The following is a 20,356-nucleotide window of genomic DNA, read 5'->3' as shown; positions in this document are numbered from 1 at the left end:
TAATTACACTAAAGGGCTGACCAGTGTCAGAGTTGCTGACGTCAGTATCCTTTAAAGACATGATGTTACCAGAGTGAGTTAACAGTGTGCAGGTGTAGAGACAGAGATGGGCAGCTCTGCTTTCCCAACGCTGATTTTAACTGTTCTCTTCCTCAGCTGGACTTGTTATGCTGAGGATGATCCAGAGGCTCTCTCCTGCCCAGAACACCAGGAGGGCTTTGATGGCTCATGCTATGAATTTGTGGGTCTGCAGCAATCCTTCCTCAGTGCCCAGGGATGGTGTGAACGAGGTGGAGGACACCTAGCCTTCATCCTGAACGATGAAACACAGCAGTTCCTTCAGAAGCACCTGGAGATGGAGAAGAACTGGTGGCTCGGGCTGGCACCGGCGGCTCCAAACCTCACACTCGACTCTACAGCCTCTGAGGGTGAGATGACCTGATACATATTCCAGACTACATGTTGCATGGCTTTTTATAACTTACATGTATTTGTATTTGATGGCCAGCTTGAAAAAAGCTATGTTGCAAGGGCCAGAAAATATTCATAAACGGGTTTTAAAAAAACAAACAACTAACCATTTTAAGTATTTTGTTTCATATGTAAACAACAAAATTTGAGATATCTGTGATCAATTAATTTATCTTGAAATTGACTGTGAAATGTCAGGGATGAATATATTATCATTCAGCTGTTATCTCTGTAGGCAGCTTGCATGTCCATTGTAGAGACTTAAATGTGTTTGTTTACTGATGTTTGTCAGAAGGCTGGCACATTTGGATGTCTCTGTCGAGCAGCTGGCATGATGACAGATATTCCTCATTCACGTTGGCTTTCAATAGGCTTGCTGTCAAGTGGCCTGATTTACAAATGTTTCTTTATTTCCTTTTATTCATTCAGCCTGCCTCTGGACCCTTCTATTGCTTTGTTATCTTATGACAGATCCCTAAAGTGCACCTTTGACAATTAACTTACCCCCATTAAAGATCCATAGAATTACCCTTAACATCTGTACTGATGCTGATCACTAATGTTTGATTAAATAAATACTTTTGATTTTTAAAAAAACAAAAAAACAAACAAAACATTTCTAGGTTCCCTTGCATGGCTGGATGGCTCAGATGTCAGCTATAATAACTGGGTGAACATGCCAGATGAACAAGCAGACTGTGGACATATCCTGAGACAGTCAGGCTTCCAGTGGGAAGCCACAGGGAACTGTAGCCAGGAGCTGAACTTCATTTGCCAGTTTGGTGTGTACTCATTAATGAATCAATGAATAGAGTTAAACCTATACAGTAGGTTGTAGATTATGTTTTCTCATCTTATAATCCTTTTTTCCCTCTCAGATTCTGGGAAATCTATTGCATGTGATGGACAAAATTCTACATTGCAGTGTGGTTCTGGTCAGGTTATAGAGATAGACGACAGCTTCTATGGCCGGAAAACAATTCACTACTGCCGATCCATACTTTCCACCTCACCTACATCTTCCCAGGAGGAGTGCAGCTGGATAGATGTGGTAGATTCTGTGACAGGTATTATGAAATATTTTTTTCATTAATGTGACAGTAAATTGTAAAGAACCAGCCTTGTTTTATGTTCTGCAGACATTGGGGTATGTTTAAATCTAGGAAATGTATAATAGATCGAGTTACTTGGTACAGTATGAAAGATGAACCATTTTGATGAAGGCATATTAGTATTTCAGACTGACAGACACACCAGGCTTTGTTAAAGCAGCTTGATCAAACAGGCCAGCTTAAATATACAAAAATCACCACAAACTATGTATGTGTTTCATGCTTTGTATCAAACTCAAAAGCCATGATTGCCCTGTGACTGCAGATGAAAGGATTACACTGCCAGAAAAGACATTAGGTAAATCCCTTTCCGAGAGCTGAATAGATGGGCTTTGATGTGAATGTACTTTCACATTCATAACAGTCTGGGATTAGTTATGCTGGAGGAGTTCATGCATTTACTAAGCAAATAGTTATAGTTATTGTTGGTGTACCTCTTAGCTATTAGTCCCTCTCATTAGAAGGTTATAGAAACACCACCGAAATTACAGTCTTGTGATATTTAACCATACTAAAAATATATACACTATATTGCAAGGCCTCTGCAGTCAGTAGGTTTGGAAATAATATGGTTCATACTCCTGATAAACATCATCACACCTGACTTTGTGTTATTTCCAGCCCATTGCCGTGGACTGCAGGCTTGCCAGGCTCCAGTGGATCTGAGCTCATTTGGTGAACCCTGTCCTTTGCTGGGAAGTTACCTGTCAGTCGAGTACCACTGCAAACATGGTCAGATGTACAATTTATCCCTTTCACTTGCAGTATACAGAGAATATTCTCTCTTTAATTCTACTGCACATCACTATTAGATGGACAGTATAACATAAGCTTTATTGACGAAATGTATTTAAAGTATTGTTATGTTACCTTCCTGTGTTTGCCTATTGACAGCTATTATGTTTGCTGTTAACCAAAGTTTTGGTTTATGTCATCATCTTCAGACTATCCTCTCTATGTCTGGTGTTCCTCTTTAAGTGACTCAACCAAATTTTTTTAGCTTTGACCTTTCATCTAATTTTCCATTGGTGCTACAGTATGTAGCCTTTCAAGCTCAACCTGCAAGTTCACTTTCAACTCAATCAAAGATTTGCCACACAGGTGTAATAAGAGCAAGTTTAAGAGTAAACTTACATGAACTGCACTTTCATATTATCTGTTCCAAAATGACTTCAGTCTATGATGCATGAGTTTATGAAATGTTCAGACTTGTGTTGATGAGACAATGAACAGTAGAGGTCAGTATTTGACTTTGTCTCAAATTTAAATTCAGTTGTGCTATTTCCTCTCAGGGCTCCACTTATTGATGAGTAAACTGGCAGCCGTCTTTGATAATGTCACCATCACTGTGAAGTGGCTCCTTCATCCATTTCAAGGAAACCTCACATGCACACTGAATGCTGGAGATGGCCACACTATTGATCCGTACAGCCCAGAGGAGTGAGCAATACTTTGCATCTAAGTTGACAGAAAGTTCTGGAAACACAGTATATAGATGATTTTATAAATATAGTTATTGTATAACTAAATATAAATGTATGCATTCAACCTTAATCTTACCTGTCTCACAGGATGGAGAGCACAGTTATACACAAATTCAAGCATCCTGGTGTTTTCATGGTCGGAGTGGAATGCACTACCAGTGACTGGCATGTTACAGCTCAGAAAGCAATAACCATTCAGGAACCTGTTGGAGAATTTGTTGCCATCGAGTGCTATGGCTGGAACATAACAGCAGGTGGCACTAAATGCAATGCACATTTTGGCAGGCCTGTTCAAATTCAGGTTGTGGTGGAGGCAGGTGAGACGATCTAATACAGCCGCTGATAAAAATAAATACATTAAAAAAAAACTTTTAATAAACCATTTCTCAAAACATATATAATAATAAAATGTCCTTGTTTGTTTTAAATAGGAACAAATGTTTCTTACACAATTCAACATAAAGGCCATTTGGTTGCAAAGTCATCATTGGACAGAGGGATCACACCACACAACATTACACTGAGTGCAAGTGCAGTGGAGCAGCTCGGACACGGCTGCTACAACCTGACTCTAACAGCCTCTAACAGGGTCACAGCCCACACAGTGTCCACTGAGCTGGAGCTGTGTCTGCAAGAGCCTGTTGAGGGACTACAGGCCTCATTACAAGCAGAGGATGGTGAGTGTCCAGACTCTGATGATCTCATTATCCGTGTTTCACTGGAGCAAGGAGCCCCTGTACAGCTTCTCTTCTCTCTGACTGGAGCCAGTGACACTATCTCCGAGACCAGAAACATGCCCAACGAAAGCTTACAATTTTATACATTCGCCAGCCCAATTGAAGGTACTTGAAATGTAAGCTGTGCTGTAGTTAAATGAAATAAAACATTCTTAGTAAATAACACATGTGCTCAATATATTTTAAATTCAAACTCTTTTCATAAAGGACTTATGAAAGTGAAAGTACGAGCCATGAACGCCTTCTCAGCCTCTGATGCTGATGTGGACATGGAGCACATACTCCAGGCTTGCAATAATTTCTCTGACTTTTCATCAGAAGAACGTGAAAATGCAGTATGTAGAAGATTAGTATCAACTAATGATCACTTCTGCATTATTTTGAATAACTGTAATTTATTCTAAATTCAAATGCATTCTTATGTGCAGTGTCAGTATCTGCTTGTTGCTGTAATAACACTATGGTTTTGTTTTCAATGGCAGACAGATGATATGAGTGATGACGACATCTATGACTTGAAAATCAATGATACTCCGGAAACTTTGGTTGACTACAATCAGAGTGTCACACTGACGGTTAATGGAAGTGATTCATTACCCAGCAAAGGACTCACATTTAAATGGAAATGTAGTAAGTACCACAATTGCTTGACCACTGAGCATTTTAAATTAGTTAGTTTGACTGTTAAAACCATAATTTGAGAAATTACAGGGTGACAATTGCAACACAATTAGAGGATCACAATTCAATAAATGCAAAAACTGTGAAAACATGTAATGTTCAGTATTTGTTTACATTTTCGCATGCACATTAATATCCTGTTCTTTTAGTCTTTTCCTCCTGGTTTATTCAGGAGTTTCTCATGTTCACTGGAAAATTCCTGAATACTCTGTAGTTGAGGATCATCCCAGCTCGGTTTCCAGCTTTCTGGACTCTTTCTGTATTCATCACTCTGCTGGACTTGGTCTCACCTTTTAATTACCAGTAATAGAAAATAGGAGTGCCAATACAACTTATCCTTACCAGTATCTGACTCTCACTTTGATTTCAGCATGTAGCTCATTAATTGCCATAACTGATGTTTTACTGACTAACTACTACATAATTTTATTTGAGGTAACACCTGCACAAAGGGGTTTACACGCCACAGTATAGTCCCTTTATATTATATCCCCTTATATTTATATTAAATATCCACAAAGTCTAGCATATTCTTCTTTATTTTACCATATTATAGTTTCTCAAAACAAGAATAAGGGGTTACAGTATAGGATATTGAAATTGCATTGTTTTTCAATAATGATTAATGATGTTAGTCTTTATACAACAGCGGCACTTAAATATCTTTATTGTTTTGGTGCTATATTAAGGCTTTGCTTGTGTTTCTATCTACAGAAAAAAACTGCAAATGCAGTGAACACGCAATGAATAAAACTCATATTATTGATAAGGATTGCCTCCCAAATCCATTTGAGATAATCAAATACAGTGTAACTGTGAGGAAAACAAGCTGGTTTAGGAGGCCGGTTAACCTTGCTTCAGCTTCTAAATGCATCACTGTTGCTCCAAAGGAATTCACAGACATCACCATCAGGTAAAATGCAACCACTCAGACCAAATACCAAATTCTCACTTATTGTCAAAATAACTGTTCTGCAGGTTTGTTGACAGTGGTGTTAGAAATACTGTTAACTGAGGAAAATTAATTGTATGTATAGTATTGCTTATTAACTTTAAATGTTAATATCCACTTGAAATCACTGAAATAGACTGATATTACTGTATGATTTGTATTTTATTATTGATGTGAAATTACATTAAATAGAGTTGATGCAGTAAATTCACAGGACAACATGACAACTCACAAAGTTTTGGTTTCATGAGAATTTAGTGACTCAAAGGGTTCAGGAGCCAGACTGACGTTGTTTTAGGCCTTTTATTGGAATATGTTATGGTCATATATTTATGTTTTTTCTTGCAGCTGTGATAATTGCACTTCGATAAATGTGAACAGCCGCGTAAAGCTAAGACTGCGCTGCGTGACAACTTGTCCAGAAATAGTTTGGTATATTGAGGACCCCACGCCTTTGACAGTGAGTCTGAAATGGCACTTTAATGTTTTTTAAACTAAAATATAAAAGATAAATGTGCTGAATGATTATTATACAAAGTTACAGTTTGTTATCTGATTATATTTTCTCAGGGTAGCTTCAAAAACTGTTACTCCAGAGCAGGACGAAGGCCACCTATTGAGAAGCAGAATGGCAGCACTGAATTTATTGTACACAGCCGCTTTCTAAAAGTTTCAAGAGACACGTTGCAAAACATCAGCGTGATTGCTTATGGTGTGTCCTATGGTTTTATAGCCTTTTGAATCGCAGCACATCAATCAGAATGACATACTTCACATATTTTGCTTAAATTGAAACTTCTGTGGTGCAAACTGATAAATTGATTAAAAAAGGTTAACATTGTGTGTGTTGTAATGTGTGTTATAACAGGCAAGAAGGAGCCAGGTTTTGCCAAGTACACTCTACCGATACCAGGTCCAGAGCCAACAGAACCAGTACCTACTGAGACGTCTGTGGACCACAGCACTGCCTCTTGTAGCATCTTTCCACTGTCTGGAACAGTGCTCGATGCTTTTGATATCACCTGCAAAGCAAGTCCTTTCTGCTCTACAGGCTGTCTTTACTGCTTCAAAACAGACACTGGTAAGAATGTGATGTGCTTTTGTTCTTTTTTACATTTACAATTAAAAAAAACAAAAAGCTCTGTTACAATGGGAGCTTTTGAAATACAAAGAGAGCAGCAATAGGAGGAGTATAAATAGGTTGAGAGAAGGTGAGGGAGGAAAAGGCAGATCAAAGTGTTAAACGCAAAGGTTCAAATGGCAGCCATAGACAGACATGGTACACATTGTATGTGTTAATTGTTGGACCATTTGCTTTCTGGATGTTACACAAGTATCTTCCACAGAAGATTCTAGCTTGGTTGTTGATTTAAGCTTCATTTAATTTGTTGCACACAAAGTAAAGCTCCTCAAATGAACCAAAAAAAAGAGAATCTGTTGATGATTACTAATCTTTTAAAGAATGTGCTTTGCTCAAGTAAAAAGTGCCTGAGATGGATTTGATTGTGTTTTTTGCCATTCAGCACCTGTATGCAAATGAATAATTAAGAATCCACCATGAAAGTTTAACTAATTCATCTAATTTGTCTTTAAGGCAAACATCTGCGCTGCAGCAATGCAAATGAGGTCAAATCTGTCTTCCTGCCTCTTGGAGATAAGAACAACAATTACAGCTTGTCTGTTGTGGTGACTGTAAAAAATGAGTACAAGAAAGCTACCACGACTGTCACCACTCAGGTTTGTCATCTGCCAACAATCATGTATCTTAGAGGGAAAGAGAAGAGGGGCATCAAAATTGTAAAAAGAAGTTGCCTAGTTGATCTGAAGGTTTAAAATGATTTAAAAACCACTTTAAAATGGTTGTTTTATCTTCCTTAAGGTACGAAAAAGCGACTCCAGTACCTCTGTGGAGATTCTCCAGTCTGCAGTGAAGGACACTGTGACTCAGTTAGAGAAACAAGGTCTGCTCTCCGGTGAGGCACTTGGACAAATATTCACTTCAGTGTCTGATATGCTAAACACAGAGACTGGCGAAGATCAGAGGGATGCGAGGACGAAGGTAACAGAATACATTTGAGGTTGAAACTGCGCAAGTCAATGTGTTGCTCTTATATTTGTGAGGCTTATCGCTTTTATTTGTTTCACCGAGTGGAGAGCAGCTGAGTGATATTAATGAGCACTTCACTATTTTTCAGCTTAGAGAGCAGATGCTGACCAAAATGACCACAGTTCTGCTGGACTCCCCCCCCAACACAAGTCAAGAAGTGCAAGTGACAGCCAGAGCTGTGGCTGGACTCACCCAGCGCTCAGACGAGCTCACTCCCTCTGCTCAAGTATAGTGCATTAGAACAGTTCTGCAATAGCTTCAGAAACACCGTCAAAACATGTGGGAATTAATTTTAATTGTCAGTTAAATAAAATAAAAACGGTTTAATTGAGACAAAATGTAAAAATGAATCTCAGAATAGTACTGTATCTTCAGTTAGGTATAGAAATGTTACAGGCATAGTCTGATCCGATGTTAAATATTTCACAGACTCCATCTGTCCAGGGTAAGACTTGCCCAACTCTATCCAGAATTCGACCCGACATGTCAACGATGCAACCAAGATCCAGCAACTCTTTTTCATTCCTTTTGAGCTTGCCCAAGTATGAGATGATTTTGGGCCAAGATCTTTGAAACACTCATGTAATAAGGCCATAGATCCAGAGCCAAGTTTGGCAGTCTTTAGCGTTGCTCATAGAGTTGCTCAAGCCCAGGCCCATGCTGTTGCTTTCTCATCGCTTTTAGCAAGACATCTCATTTCATATAATTGGAAGTCTAGACACCCACCACTCATTACCTCCTCAGCTGCTGGGTTGAGGAGGTAATGATTCACTGAAGTTGGAAAAGCTCAGATCTACCACTCAGGGCTTAGTTTATATATATCACAAAATATAGCAACCATTCCTGGACTACTACAAGTCTACACTACAATTTAAACAACTTTGTAAAATCGCTGTATCGTATTTAATTATTTTATTTTTACTATGTTTTTTGATATATAGCACACACACACACATATTATGATTATGATTATGATTAAATGTACTATATGTAATTGTTTGAAATCATCAAGTAGCAACCTGCAAGCTTTTTGTACATTTTTAGAAAGCTTTAACATTGAAATATTCTTATCAGCTTCTTTGAACGTCAGGCAGAGATAAACTCTTGTTCTTAGCTGATGTTGTATTTCCTCTCCAGGAAGAAGCGGGTTCATTGTTGGTCGACCTCAGCTCCTCCCTCAACGCTATCAGTGTTAATCAGGATGGTGGCGATGATGGAGAAGTTGCACAAGCAGCTACACCAATAGTTGAAGCAGCCAGTAATATATTGAATGTTTCTTCAACTGTAAGAACAAAACTATCACTGCTAAATGTTGTTTTTCTTTTTCCTCTGTTCTCTGTGGTCTTAACTAAACAAAATATAATATGTTTTCCTCAGAAAAAAGTCTCAGATTTTCTACTTACTGGGATAAATAATGTTCAGAGTGCTTTGTTGAATAATAAGAAACTAAATGGAGACCCCGCCATCATTGATTCTGGTCAGATCAGTGTGTATGTCAACAGGTAAGAGACAGCTGGCACTGTGAACACGTAGTTATAATTAACCAGTGTCCTGAAATTACAAGATGACTTTGATTCTGCTTTCTATAGAGTGTCTCCAGGAACCATGCGGATGCAGGATATCAATGTCCAAAAGAACAGCTCATCCAGATTTTCCTTTCCTACTCTGCCTGCTGACGTCCTCTTTCCAGAAGAACCGGTGGATGTGAGGGTAAGTGTGTCCACATAGGAAGGAAATGGAAACAATAAATATTTGAATTTAAAGATGCAGACATTTGACAGAATGTCAATGGCCCGTTTAAGTATTGTAGTGCTCTGCTTTGAACCAACCAGCAGATTTGGTTGATGTGTGTATCCTTGGTATCCGCTTACAACAGTAACACAAAGAGAAAACAGCAAAACTTTTCCATCCCGTATAGATATTATAGTTGTCATCCTGACTAATCGGTTACAAGTAGGTCTCATTTCCTTTGCTTGTGAAGCATTGTTTCTCTAACCTTTATAAAACTCCAAAATCTGATCAAACTATTGAACTAAAAGAAATATATTCACAATAATGTATATACAGCACCAGTCAAAAGTTTGAACCCACCTTCTCATTCAATGGTTCAATGGTTACTATTTTCTACATTGTAGAGCAGTACTGAAGATATCAAAATGATGAAATAACACATATGGAATTATGTAGTGAACAAAAAAGTGTTAAACAAACCAAAATATCTTCCATTATTAAGATTCCTTGGAGTAGCCACTGTTTGCCTTATTGACAGCTTTTCAGTGTCTTACCCACAGTCATGAAGTTGTCACCTGGAATGGTTTTTCAAATAAGAAGTGTGTCTTGTTAAAAGTTAATTGGTGGAATTCCTTGTCTTCTTGATGTGTTTGAGACCATCAATGCCCACATCAATGCTTTGTCTAACAGATGATGAGTTTTGAGAAGAATCCATATGCTTGGAAAGAGGAAAACATCACAGGAACTGTAGGATCTCTCTCTCTTACCAGAGTCAATGGTACAGTCATCCCTGTTGAGAACCTGCCTGATGAGATAGAGGTAATATCAATTTCAGAGATACTTTATTTAGAGTTAGTTTATATAGGATCAAATCTGTGGATTTTGCACAATAATGTTTTTGTGTCTTCAGATTCTCCTTCCGAGGCTTGACGTTGGGCAGGAGAACAGTACCGTTTTGGATCTGGCCAATTTCAGCACATTAATAATTGACGTTCCCTCACCTGACGTAACACTGGTGCTGAAAATGGAGCCCTCTGAAGACATTTCCTTCATGCTATTCCTGGGATACAAAGATTATCCAAGTGATGAGAATTATGTTGCCAAGACTCAGATCCCTCTTGAGAACGCAAAAGAAGGTATCAGTAAAAATACCAGATTTAATTTTGTAGTGGCTCAAAGTCACACTGCATGAGTTGAGTTAACTTTATTGCCATTACATTACAGCCATACAGTAGGCACAGCATACTAATAATAATATTATATATACAGCATATTAATAATAACATTATATAGGCTACATAATAACAGTTGAAGATACACAAAGTATCATGAATAAAAAAAGATAAGCTAAAAACTATAAACGTTCAGCTGCAGGAGATTTGCAATTCAAGGGTCAAATAATCTAAACATACAAGAAAAACAGGCTTAATACCACAAATAATTACAAAGACAACAAAATGTATCTTAAAGTGCCATTCAAAAAACAGAGTTGAGTGTCATCGTGTCACCTTATTGCAGTGCCATCTTTTGACCACTCAAAGAACATAATATGATGGCTGTCTTCTGGTTGTCATGTCATGAAACAATTCTTCAGGCTCTTCAGGCATAGGTCTTTATCTCACAGCTATTGACATTATAATGATCATCATCACAAAAACCTTTGGGTTTGTACATGACTGATGCATTTTCCTAAAACATTTGGGTCTGTTTTTGATGTAATTTTGTCTGATGCTTCTTTATATTGCATGTTTTTGCCACACATGCAGCAACGTTTTCTTACAAGAACAATACATACATGAATTAGAAAGTAGAACCAACTTTTAGGTTTCCAGATATGACAGACCTGTTACCACAAAACTGAAAATGTATCCCCACACCACTCAGTGTGGAGCTGCAATCTGCCATCTTTCAAAGTGTCATTGATCAAGCAACTGGATCACATGATAAGAAGATCTGGTATATATCTAAGCCTGCATGTGTGTGCTTTTTTATATAAACATGTCATGATGTCATTTTAACACAGAGGAAAAATATACCTGGGTGCTGGGTCCCGAACACAGAACAGGAGATGTTGGAGTGCACTTCCTTGTTATGAAGCCTGTTGTAGAGCCAGGCGTCAAATCCATCAACGCCACTGTCAATGTCATTACCATCGCTGCCCAGTGCAAGTACTGGAATGAAACACAGTCTTCTTGGAGTGAAGATGGGTGCAGGGTGAGTGCAAAAATTAACAAAGTTGTCAGTACATCCTTGAAAAGTGAGCTGTAGAGTTTGATCCACTGCTGGTTTTCTTTTTTCTACAGGTTGGTCCTCTCACTACACCTTTGGTCACTCAGTGTCTCTGTAACCACTTAACATTCTTTGGGAGCTCTTTCTTTGTTATGCCGAACTTGGTGGATGTGTCACGCACGGCAGAACTTTTTGCTACCTTTACTAACAATCCTGTGGTGGTGTGTTTCGTGGGGGCCATCTTTGCTGCTTACATCATGGTGGTTGTGTGGGCACGTAGGAAAGATATCCTGGACTCAGCTAAGGTAAACGTCAAAAGAGACTTTCATAAGACTTGCATTTTAAACGTTAGCAAAGTCAAAGGTGGAAAGTACCGGTATTTACAGACTAGCACATGCAAGTATTAAATGCAAAAATACTTACTGAAAAAGGAGGGTTAATTTGCTTGAGACCCTCATTTATTTATGTTGCTTTATTGTTGTGTTGTGCATCAACAGTCTCTGCTAACATCCGTGCTTAGTTCGAGAGCAATAAAACTGAAGTATCCTCATGTGTGGTACTAGTACTTCAAAGCATCAGTAAATTACTAAAGGAAACATACTGAGATACTTCACACAACTTCACATGAAGTTCAAATATAATGCCAGCTCTGATATTTAAAAAATACCCTCACAGCACTCAAATGTAACACATATACTTTAGGTATTTTTATATGAAATATATGTTTGTGTATGTGAGAAAACAGGAATGTTTATATTACAGTATGTCCTTCACATTTTATCATTTAAATCCCTTTCAATGCCTGATTATATGTAGCTTATATTTGATAATTGTATAGAATTCAAAAAAGAGTTTTCTGTGTATGAATTTCCTCTTGATGTTAAGTGTTCAGCTTTACTTATAGGTCAAGATAACAGTGCTTGAGGATAATGACCCTTTGGCTGAGTATCGCTACATGTTGACTATCAGCACAGGGCATCGGCATGGTGCATCCACCTCCTCTCAGGTCAGTGAGTCTCATCTATAGTACAGCACATCCATCTTTGTTTTAGGAAGTTCTCCTTATTCAAATCAAGGCACTAAGGATAGATGATGTTGTATTGTTGTATTACTGTACGGATTATAAAGCCCCCTAAGGCATATTTGTGATATTGAACTACACTAATAATAATAATAATAATAGTGATAATAATAATGATGATGACGATGACGATGATGATGATGATGATGATGATGATGATGATGATAATAACAACAACAACAACAATAATAATAATAATAATAATAATAATAATAATAATAATAATAATAACTAATATAATTGACTTCCCCCACCTGTTATGTTTTAGGTGACAATAACTTTGCTGGGCACAGAAGGAGAAAGTGAGCCTCACCACCTGACAGACTCTGAGAAGCCTGTGTTTGAGAGGGGAGGGGTGGACATGTTTCTGCTGACTACACACTTTTCCCTCGGAGAGCTGCAGAGCATCAGGCTGTGGCATGACAACTCTGGAGTTCATCCTGCATGGTACGAGGTAGAGGATGAAGATGATTAAATTAAAGTTCAACCTGAGCACAGACCATTACTGACAGCACTATACATATTTAATAATGTTGCATGCAGGTATGTCAACAAAGTGATGGTGCAGGATCTGGAGAGTGGTCAGAAATGGCACTTTCTGTGTAACTCCTGGCTGGCTGTAGATGTGGGAGAGTGCTCTCTTGACAAAGTTTTCCCAATAGCAACAGAGGAGGATTTGAAGAGATTTAGGTAAGATGAGCCAAGGGTTCATTAAAGATACATTATAAAGAAATTATGATGTAGTTTTGTATCATCCTCACTCTATTATTACCTGGAATACATCTTGATTATTCTTCTAGTAATCTGTTCTTCATGAAGACCGCCAAGGATTTCCGTGACGGCCACATCTGGTTCTCTGTCATTAGTCGACCTCCCTGCAGCACCTTTACCCGTGTGCAGCGGGTGTCCTGCTGTTTTTCTCTGCTGCTGTGCACCATGCTGACTAGCATCATGTTTTGGGGCATCCCCACAGACCCCTCTGAGCAGACCATGGACCTGGGTATGACACAAAATAATAATCATTCAAATCTTTTAGGAAAATATAAACTAGAAGAGGTCATTAAGATTGATAATTACAATAATTTTACTCTAAAAATGTTAGTGTCCCAAGTCTCTGAAGATCCTACTCCAACCCCCCTATGCACACACTCTGTTAAATGCACTTAAGAAATCTGATTATTCACAGAACCCAGACATGGGAACTATTACTGTGACAATAATGTGGCAGGATGTAATGGAAAATTACTGCACAGAGCTTTTCATTCTGAAACTGAAACAGAGATAACAATACTGAATGCTTTTAATCACAAACCCACTGTACTTTGCAGGTCATATAGAGTTCACCTGGCAGCAGGTTATGATTGGATTTCAAAGTTCAATCATCATGTTTCCCATCAATCTCCTCATTGTGAGTATCTTCAGAAACACTCGTCCCCGAGAAAAAGCCGCCAAAACAGACACGTCTAAGCAGGGAAAGACTGGCCGAGTCTCTCCCTCACAGACTTCTTCCCCTCAGAAAGAGCAAAAGGACATCACACCAGACACTGTGATCAAGGTGACAAAACATGAATCAAATTATAAACTGTGAGTAATAACTCCTCTGTTTTGCGTGTCTGAAACACCTCATGTGGTCTTTACATCAGGACATAAAGAGAATTGCTCAGTCACTGTCAAAGGCCATGAAGAGTCCACTTACTCATGTGGAGCTGAGACCTGGTCAGCCAGCTGATATCAACACGCTGCTGTCTCTGGTGGAGGACATCATCAGGCAGCAGAACCGAGCGACCGGAGACTTCTACAACGACGCCTCCAAGAGTGAACGCTCTATGATCCTCAGCTTAGGTGCAGTCAATCTACAAGGTAGTGTCATGGAATATTTTGCACAACACCCAAAGACACAAGAGAGCAACATTGTTACTTGTAGAAGCAGTTGTAAACACTGTGCAATCCATTACACAATCAATAACAATTATAAAAAATGATTCTGAATTTGTACTGTAAACATTTGTGCAAGGCATTTATAATTATATACATTAAATGATCCCAATCAACAACTTTTGATTGTACTGTTGATGTCTTTGATGATGTGTTGGTATAATGGATTTGATATATTGACTTGGGCAGAGAACAGTATGTGGAACAGCCCTGAGAGGACTTCAGATGGGGTTCAGAAGAAGAGAACCAACAGCAGGTATCTCTACAGGCAGCTGCGTCATGTTGAGAAGGAGCTGGGTTTGCTGGGACCTTCACGTTTTCCAAACCCAGACAGCTACATCCGAGCCATGCAGCAAGTTCAGGGAATGAAGAGTCTGCTGGAGTACCACCTCCCCTCATCCAGCATGGAAGGAGATCAGCTTGATCGCAGCCCCAGTCCAGAGGAGAGCATCAAAGGGTACACTAACAAGAAGTGCTGTCAAGGGGGGCTGCCATGGTGGTTTGTCTTTGTTGGCTGGATTCTGGTGATTGCAACCAGCGGTGTGTCAGGATACTTCACCATGATGTATGGACTGACATATGGCAAAGACCGCTCTATAAGCTGGCTCATCTCCATGATGGTCTCCTTCTTTGAGAGTCTGTTTATTACCCAACCTCTGAAGGTGAGGACATTGAAGCACATGGCCAGATATCAAATATCAGATAGCAAATGTTCTGTGATAGGAAATATATTAATGAATTGGCATTCAAGTGGAATATGTTGAGTTTCCAACCAATGTCAAATAAGTTATAATAAGATAGATATATTAATGATATATTGATATAAGCCAGCTTTGAATGGATGATTCTCCATTTGCAATTGGATGACATTGCCAAAGACTGATGATTAATTCCAGCCAATGACAACTCTTGTTGTCTTATTGTCAACAAAATTCAGAAATATAATATGTTGATCGTTATGGGCTCCTCTGGTACTGAAGACTTATTTCTGTCACAGGTTCTTGGTTTTGCTGCTTTCTTCGCTCTTGTTCTGAAGAAAGTTGACCAGGAGGAGTATGGAGAGCCTCAGATGGATGATAGTCTCAAAAACTCAGGTACATTTTCATGCTTTACATTTGTATTGCATTATTTTTCTTGGGGGAAAAACCTCAAACAACTAATACATGAGTTTTAAATTCCCCTCTCAGATGATACTGACGCAGTGCGAGCAGCAAGAAGAGACAGCACATGCAGTTTCTATCAGCCACCACCCCCAACTGACATAGAGAAGATGAGGAGCAACATAATTAAAGAGCAGAAAGTCTTCGCCCTCATTCGGGAGATTCTGAGTATGAAACACACTTTCTTAACAGCATATGAAGCAACATAATACACTGTAAGATGCCAAAGTAATATATTTGTTTGTGATGCAGCCTACATGGGATTCATGTGGATGTTGCTCCTGGTGGCATACGGCCAGCGAGACCCCAACGCTTACTTCCTGACCCAGCATATACGTCAGAGCTTCAGCAAAGGGATCTCAGACAGTATGAGTATTCAAGACGTGTTTAACTGGGCAAACACAACTCTGCTGAGCAACCTGTTTGGAGATCACCCAGGTAAGCATGGCTTTGATCTTAATAACTCAGAACTGTTTTGCATGCATCCTTTTTAACATTTGAGAAACTTTGTCTACACATTATAATATGAAAAACACATGTATAGTGGCAATAATTCCACTTTAAAAAAATGTATTTAAAGAGTTCACTTGATAGATAAATAAGTAGCTAAAAGCAGCTTATTGTTCATTTTGGCTTAAGTTTGTATTTATACGTAACTGTACATATAGCCAGAGGTAATCCCTCTGTATGGTGCTGCATTTGAATTTCCTTCAGGATTAATAAAGTATTGATCTGTCTCCCAAGTAAATTACAACCAACAATAAATTAAAATCCAAATTTAAAGTCAAATTGTACTTTATCGGTCTTACAAAATATGTTTGTCCTTAGTAGCATTAAGTAGCATTGTACTTAAAGTAGCATTGTACTTAAATTTCTTGTAAATGCCTCAAATTACAATGTGTAAAATGTGGATTGATGATGTACTTTTTTGTTGTTGTTGTTGTTGTTGTTTTTTGACTGAATGAGACAAATGAATAGTATTTTTTCACCCCAAAACTGGTTTCACGGACACAGAATAAGCACTAAGTACTAGACTGATCTTCTATTTAAATGTCACAGGATTCATCACTGATGGAAACTCAAAGTTGGTGGGTAACGCACGTCTTCGCCAGGTGAGGGTGCAGAAAAACTCTTGCACCATTGCTTCCTCCATGCAGCAGTCTGTGCAGGACTGTCACGCTCCATACTCGTGGGAATTGGAGGACATGGACTCTTATGATCCCGGCTGGAGCCCCTCTGTGGCTGATAATACCTCACAGAGTCTTCACAGCCCGTGGAAATACCAGTCCCAGGGTAAACTGAGGGCCTACCCCATCTGGGGCAGCGTGATGCTTTACAGAGGAGGAGGGTTTGTAGTGGATCTGGGGCCAGATTTACAAAACTCCAGCAGGTAGTTTTTTTAATACTGAATCACTGAAATTAACTTAGAATGAAAGAAAGATACAATTAAGATGGATATGTAGTGAAACGATTAACCCATTAATTAATTTGTCCACTGACAGAAAATAGGTCAACAATAATCAACTAATTGTTTTAAATAACTCATCAAATAAAATGACCAAACATTTGTAGGTTCCAGCTCCTCACTTATAAAGAATTGCAGGCACTCTCTCTTTTTTATCAATAAAACCTGAATCCCTTTGGGTTTGTTGTGTGTTGCTGAATTGTTCAGACAGATTGAGCAACTGATGGAGTCACCTTGGCCTCCAGCATGTTGCATGTGGCCTTTTTTTCATCACCATATACAGTAAACAAGTAATTAGTTTATTTAAGAATGAATGAGTTTGATATCTTATGATGACATAACAGCACAATTCCGTGTAAGTTACTTCTAAAGCAAAACTCACATTGGTTGTTCAATTTTTTTAGGTTTCTGCCCTGTTTGGATTTTGTAAATATGTCATTAACGTCTTAATCAGCGGTTTTAGGAAAGAACTGGCAGTCTTGAAGCATGTTTAAATTTATTACATTTCTGTTCATATAATTGAACCATATGTTGCATGTCTGTATAGATCCCTTCAGTACCTTTATGACAACACCTGGCTTGACGTGTACACCCAGGCCATCTTTGTCGAGTTCACTGTGTACAACGCCAACGTCAACCTCTTCTGCATTGTTACACTCATGCTGGAGACCACAGCCATAGGTAGGCAGTACATGATCAGCTATGCGACCTTTAGGGAAACCTCTACTATTAAACATGATAAGTTACTGAAAGGATCTGAGGCACTCAAGGGTAATACATTTAGATTACTTTGTTTTGTGCTTGCCCTGATGAATGCCTTATGGCTGAAATGAGTAGGCATGTTTTTAACTATGACTAAGAAGCCATGAATTATAAAAGCCTTTATATTTATTACCTTCTTGAGTGCCTCAGATCTTTCCAATAACTATAAATTAGTAGGATCCTCAAACTGAAGTGTACCAGCACTCCTGCATCTGTTTTTTGATGATGTTTGTGATGTTTTGTTTCATTTAGGGGCTTTCCAGTTCCGCAGTGAGCTTCAAAGTGTGCGTCTTTACCAGTCAACCGGTGGCCTTCACATCTTTGTTATGGCCTCTGAAGCCATCTACTTCCTCTTCATTATATATTACATGTTTGTTCAGGTATATATTTATTCTACTTTTAAATGACTGCTATTATAATTAATAATGAAGGTCTCACCATGACGAATCCGACAAACTAGACAAGGCTGCACTCGTGTCCTGACAGGGAAAGCTGATGAAGCAGCAGAAATTGACTTATTTCAAGACTAAGTGGAACCTGCTCGAGCTGGCGATCATCATTCTCAGCTGGAGCGCTCTGTCCGTCTTCATCAAGAGGACTTTACTGGGGAAGCGGGACATGGATTTCTACCAGAACAACAAACACCTGTTGGTTACAATACTGATTTTGTTCTGATAAACAATCACTGTCATAAATTCCAGCAAACACTGATAAACTAAGCAGATTTTATTTGATACAAAATGTGTGTAGATATTTTAGTTGTTCGCAGCAGCTTTAATATATATCATGACTGGCAGTTAGTGAAAGCTTTTGTTTTGCTTACACCAAATTATACATCTACATTTTATGATGTCTCAAACTTACATCAGACTCCATCAACCATAATCTACAACAATGGTGTGTCCTGTTCTGCTCTCCCTTCAGATATGCTAGTTTCCATGAGACAGCCAAGGCTGATGCAGTGCTGGGGTATCTGATTGCCTTCCTGGTGCTGCTGGCTACAGTCAAACTGTGGCACCTGCTGAGACTCAACCCCAAGCTGCACATGATCACAGCAACACTGCAACGAGCCTGGACTGATATCTCAGGCTTCCTGGTGGTCATGACCATCATGTTCCTGGCCTACTCCATTGCTGTTAGTAGTTTCCCACACTTAATGTCAAAGTGCTGCTGAAGTCTCTGCTTTTCTTCCTATTTTATCAACATTCTGAGGAAAAAAATAATTCAAAAGGTGGTTATTAATACATAAATTAACTTTCTGGTGTTTTTAATTCTATTTTACAGTCTAACCTGATGTATGGGTGGAAGCTGTACTCCTATCGGACTCTGCTTGATGCTGCTCAGACCATGGTCAGCCTGCAGCTGGGCATTTTTAACTATGAAGAGGTCAGTGTAAGACTGTGGTACTTATATCATAGCAGATTATTACAGCTGTTATTCAGCATATTTCTTCCTTTTGATCCGTCAGGTTCTGAATTACAATCCAGTGCTGGGTGCTTTCCTCATCGGCTCCTGCATTGTGTTTATGACCTTTGTGGTGCTGAACCTCTTCATCTCTGTTATCCTGGTGGCATTCAGTCAAGAGCAGATACATCATAAGGTAACTCACCCCTGCAGAGTCTGAAATGTCTAAATATTGCTGATGTCAGTGTGTATTTGTCACTGTAGTCAACTGTGACCACTATGTGGAAATGTATTGTACAAATACACAGAGTACGTGTTTAAGATTTTGCCTTTCATTATAGATGCATACTTAATACTTGAAACTGTTCAAGTTATAAACATACTGTATTACTTGCTGTTCTACAGCCATCAGAGGAGGAGGAGATTGTGGACCTGATGCTGATGAAACTCGGCAGTCTGTTTGGACTCAAATGTAAGAAACAAGGTGGCGACAGCCCGACTGATAGGCCAGATATTTCATCTGCTACAAATAATGGACTCTCAACAATTTCTTTGGGACATCACAAAGGTTGATATGCACCACTACAGTCAAACAGAAGAAAGATCAACATTATAACACCTACAGTACGCTTTGCTTCAGGTGTTGCTTGTCATGGCTTGCTTTATTTATTCATACCATCACGCTGTTGCTTTGTAACTGTATATTGGCCCTTGCAAGTCTATACATTATTAGCATTTCTGGCTAACACTGCAGAACTGTCACTATTGTAGGATAGGCTGAATCAATCAGAGAAAGAAGGAACTGCAGATAAACCTTGTGTTATGCACTGAGGCACTGTATTTAGTCTGCTGTATATTTTGTTATACAAATACATTTGTGTTTCTGTGACTAAGCATTGAACAATATAATTTTAATTATTCAACTGTATTATGCATCAATCTGACTCCTGAGATATTTAATGAAAGTGTGTTTTGATTCAGCTGTAAAATAAATAGCTTTATATGTGTTATATGTCTTCTTTTTTTTTTTTTTTTTTTTACATTA

At 38.7% G+C, this 20,356-nt stretch overlaps 1 protein-coding gene across 1 annotated transcript; it reads left to right on the top strand.

Moving 5' to 3' along the window:
* Positions 1–106: 106 nt before the first annotated feature.
* Positions 107–19,884, top strand: LOC133990830 (polycystin-1-like protein 2). Its single transcript, XM_062429271.1, has 41 exons — positions 107–428; positions 1,095–1,253; positions 1,350–1,538; positions 2,205–2,315; positions 2,876–3,023; positions 3,155–3,384; positions 3,499–3,909; positions 4,012–4,139; positions 4,287–4,434; positions 5,200–5,398; positions 5,786–5,897; positions 6,008–6,149; positions 6,306–6,518; positions 7,032–7,174; positions 7,317–7,496; positions 7,633–7,770; positions 8,682–8,828; positions 8,922–9,046; positions 9,134–9,254; positions 9,966–10,094; positions 10,186–10,411; positions 11,299–11,513; positions 11,546–11,809; positions 12,409–12,510; positions 12,854–13,032; positions 13,129–13,275; positions 13,386–13,585; positions 13,914–14,140; positions 14,229–14,445; positions 14,710–15,182; positions 15,518–15,614; positions 15,708–15,848; positions 15,933–16,118; positions 16,740–17,070; positions 17,693–17,826; positions 18,160–18,287; positions 18,394–18,554; positions 18,832–19,042; positions 19,192–19,293; positions 19,376–19,507; positions 19,717–19,884. The coding sequence occupies exons 1-41, from the start codon at positions 107–109 to the stop codon at positions 19,882–19,884; spliced, it is 7,536 nt and encodes a 2,511-aa protein (XP_062285255.1).
* The last annotated feature ends 472 nt before the right edge of the window (positions 19,885–20,356 follow it).

This window comes from Scomber scombrus, chromosome 1 (assembly GCF_963691925.1).
Source record: "Scomber scombrus chromosome 1, fScoSco1.1, whole genome shotgun sequence".
Taxonomy (NCBI): Eukaryota; Metazoa; Chordata; class Actinopteri; order Scombriformes; family Scombridae; genus Scomber; species Scomber scombrus.
Note: the sequence above shows the minus strand (reverse complement) of the source record. Positions and strands in the feature narration are given on the sequence as shown.

Coding starts and splice junctions, on each gene's coding strand:
- LOC133990830 (XM_062429271.1), top strand. CDS start 107: ATGGGCAGCTCTGCTTTCCCAACGCTGATTTTAACTGTTCTCTTCCTC. Junction 11,514..11,545: donor GTGCAAAAATTAACAAAGTT/GTCAGTACATCC, acceptor TGAGCTGTAGAG/TTTGATCCACTGCTGGTTTT. Junction 19,508..19,716: donor AAGAGCAGATACATCATAAG/GTAACTCACCCC, acceptor GCTGTTCTACAG/CCATCAGAGGAGGAGGAGAT.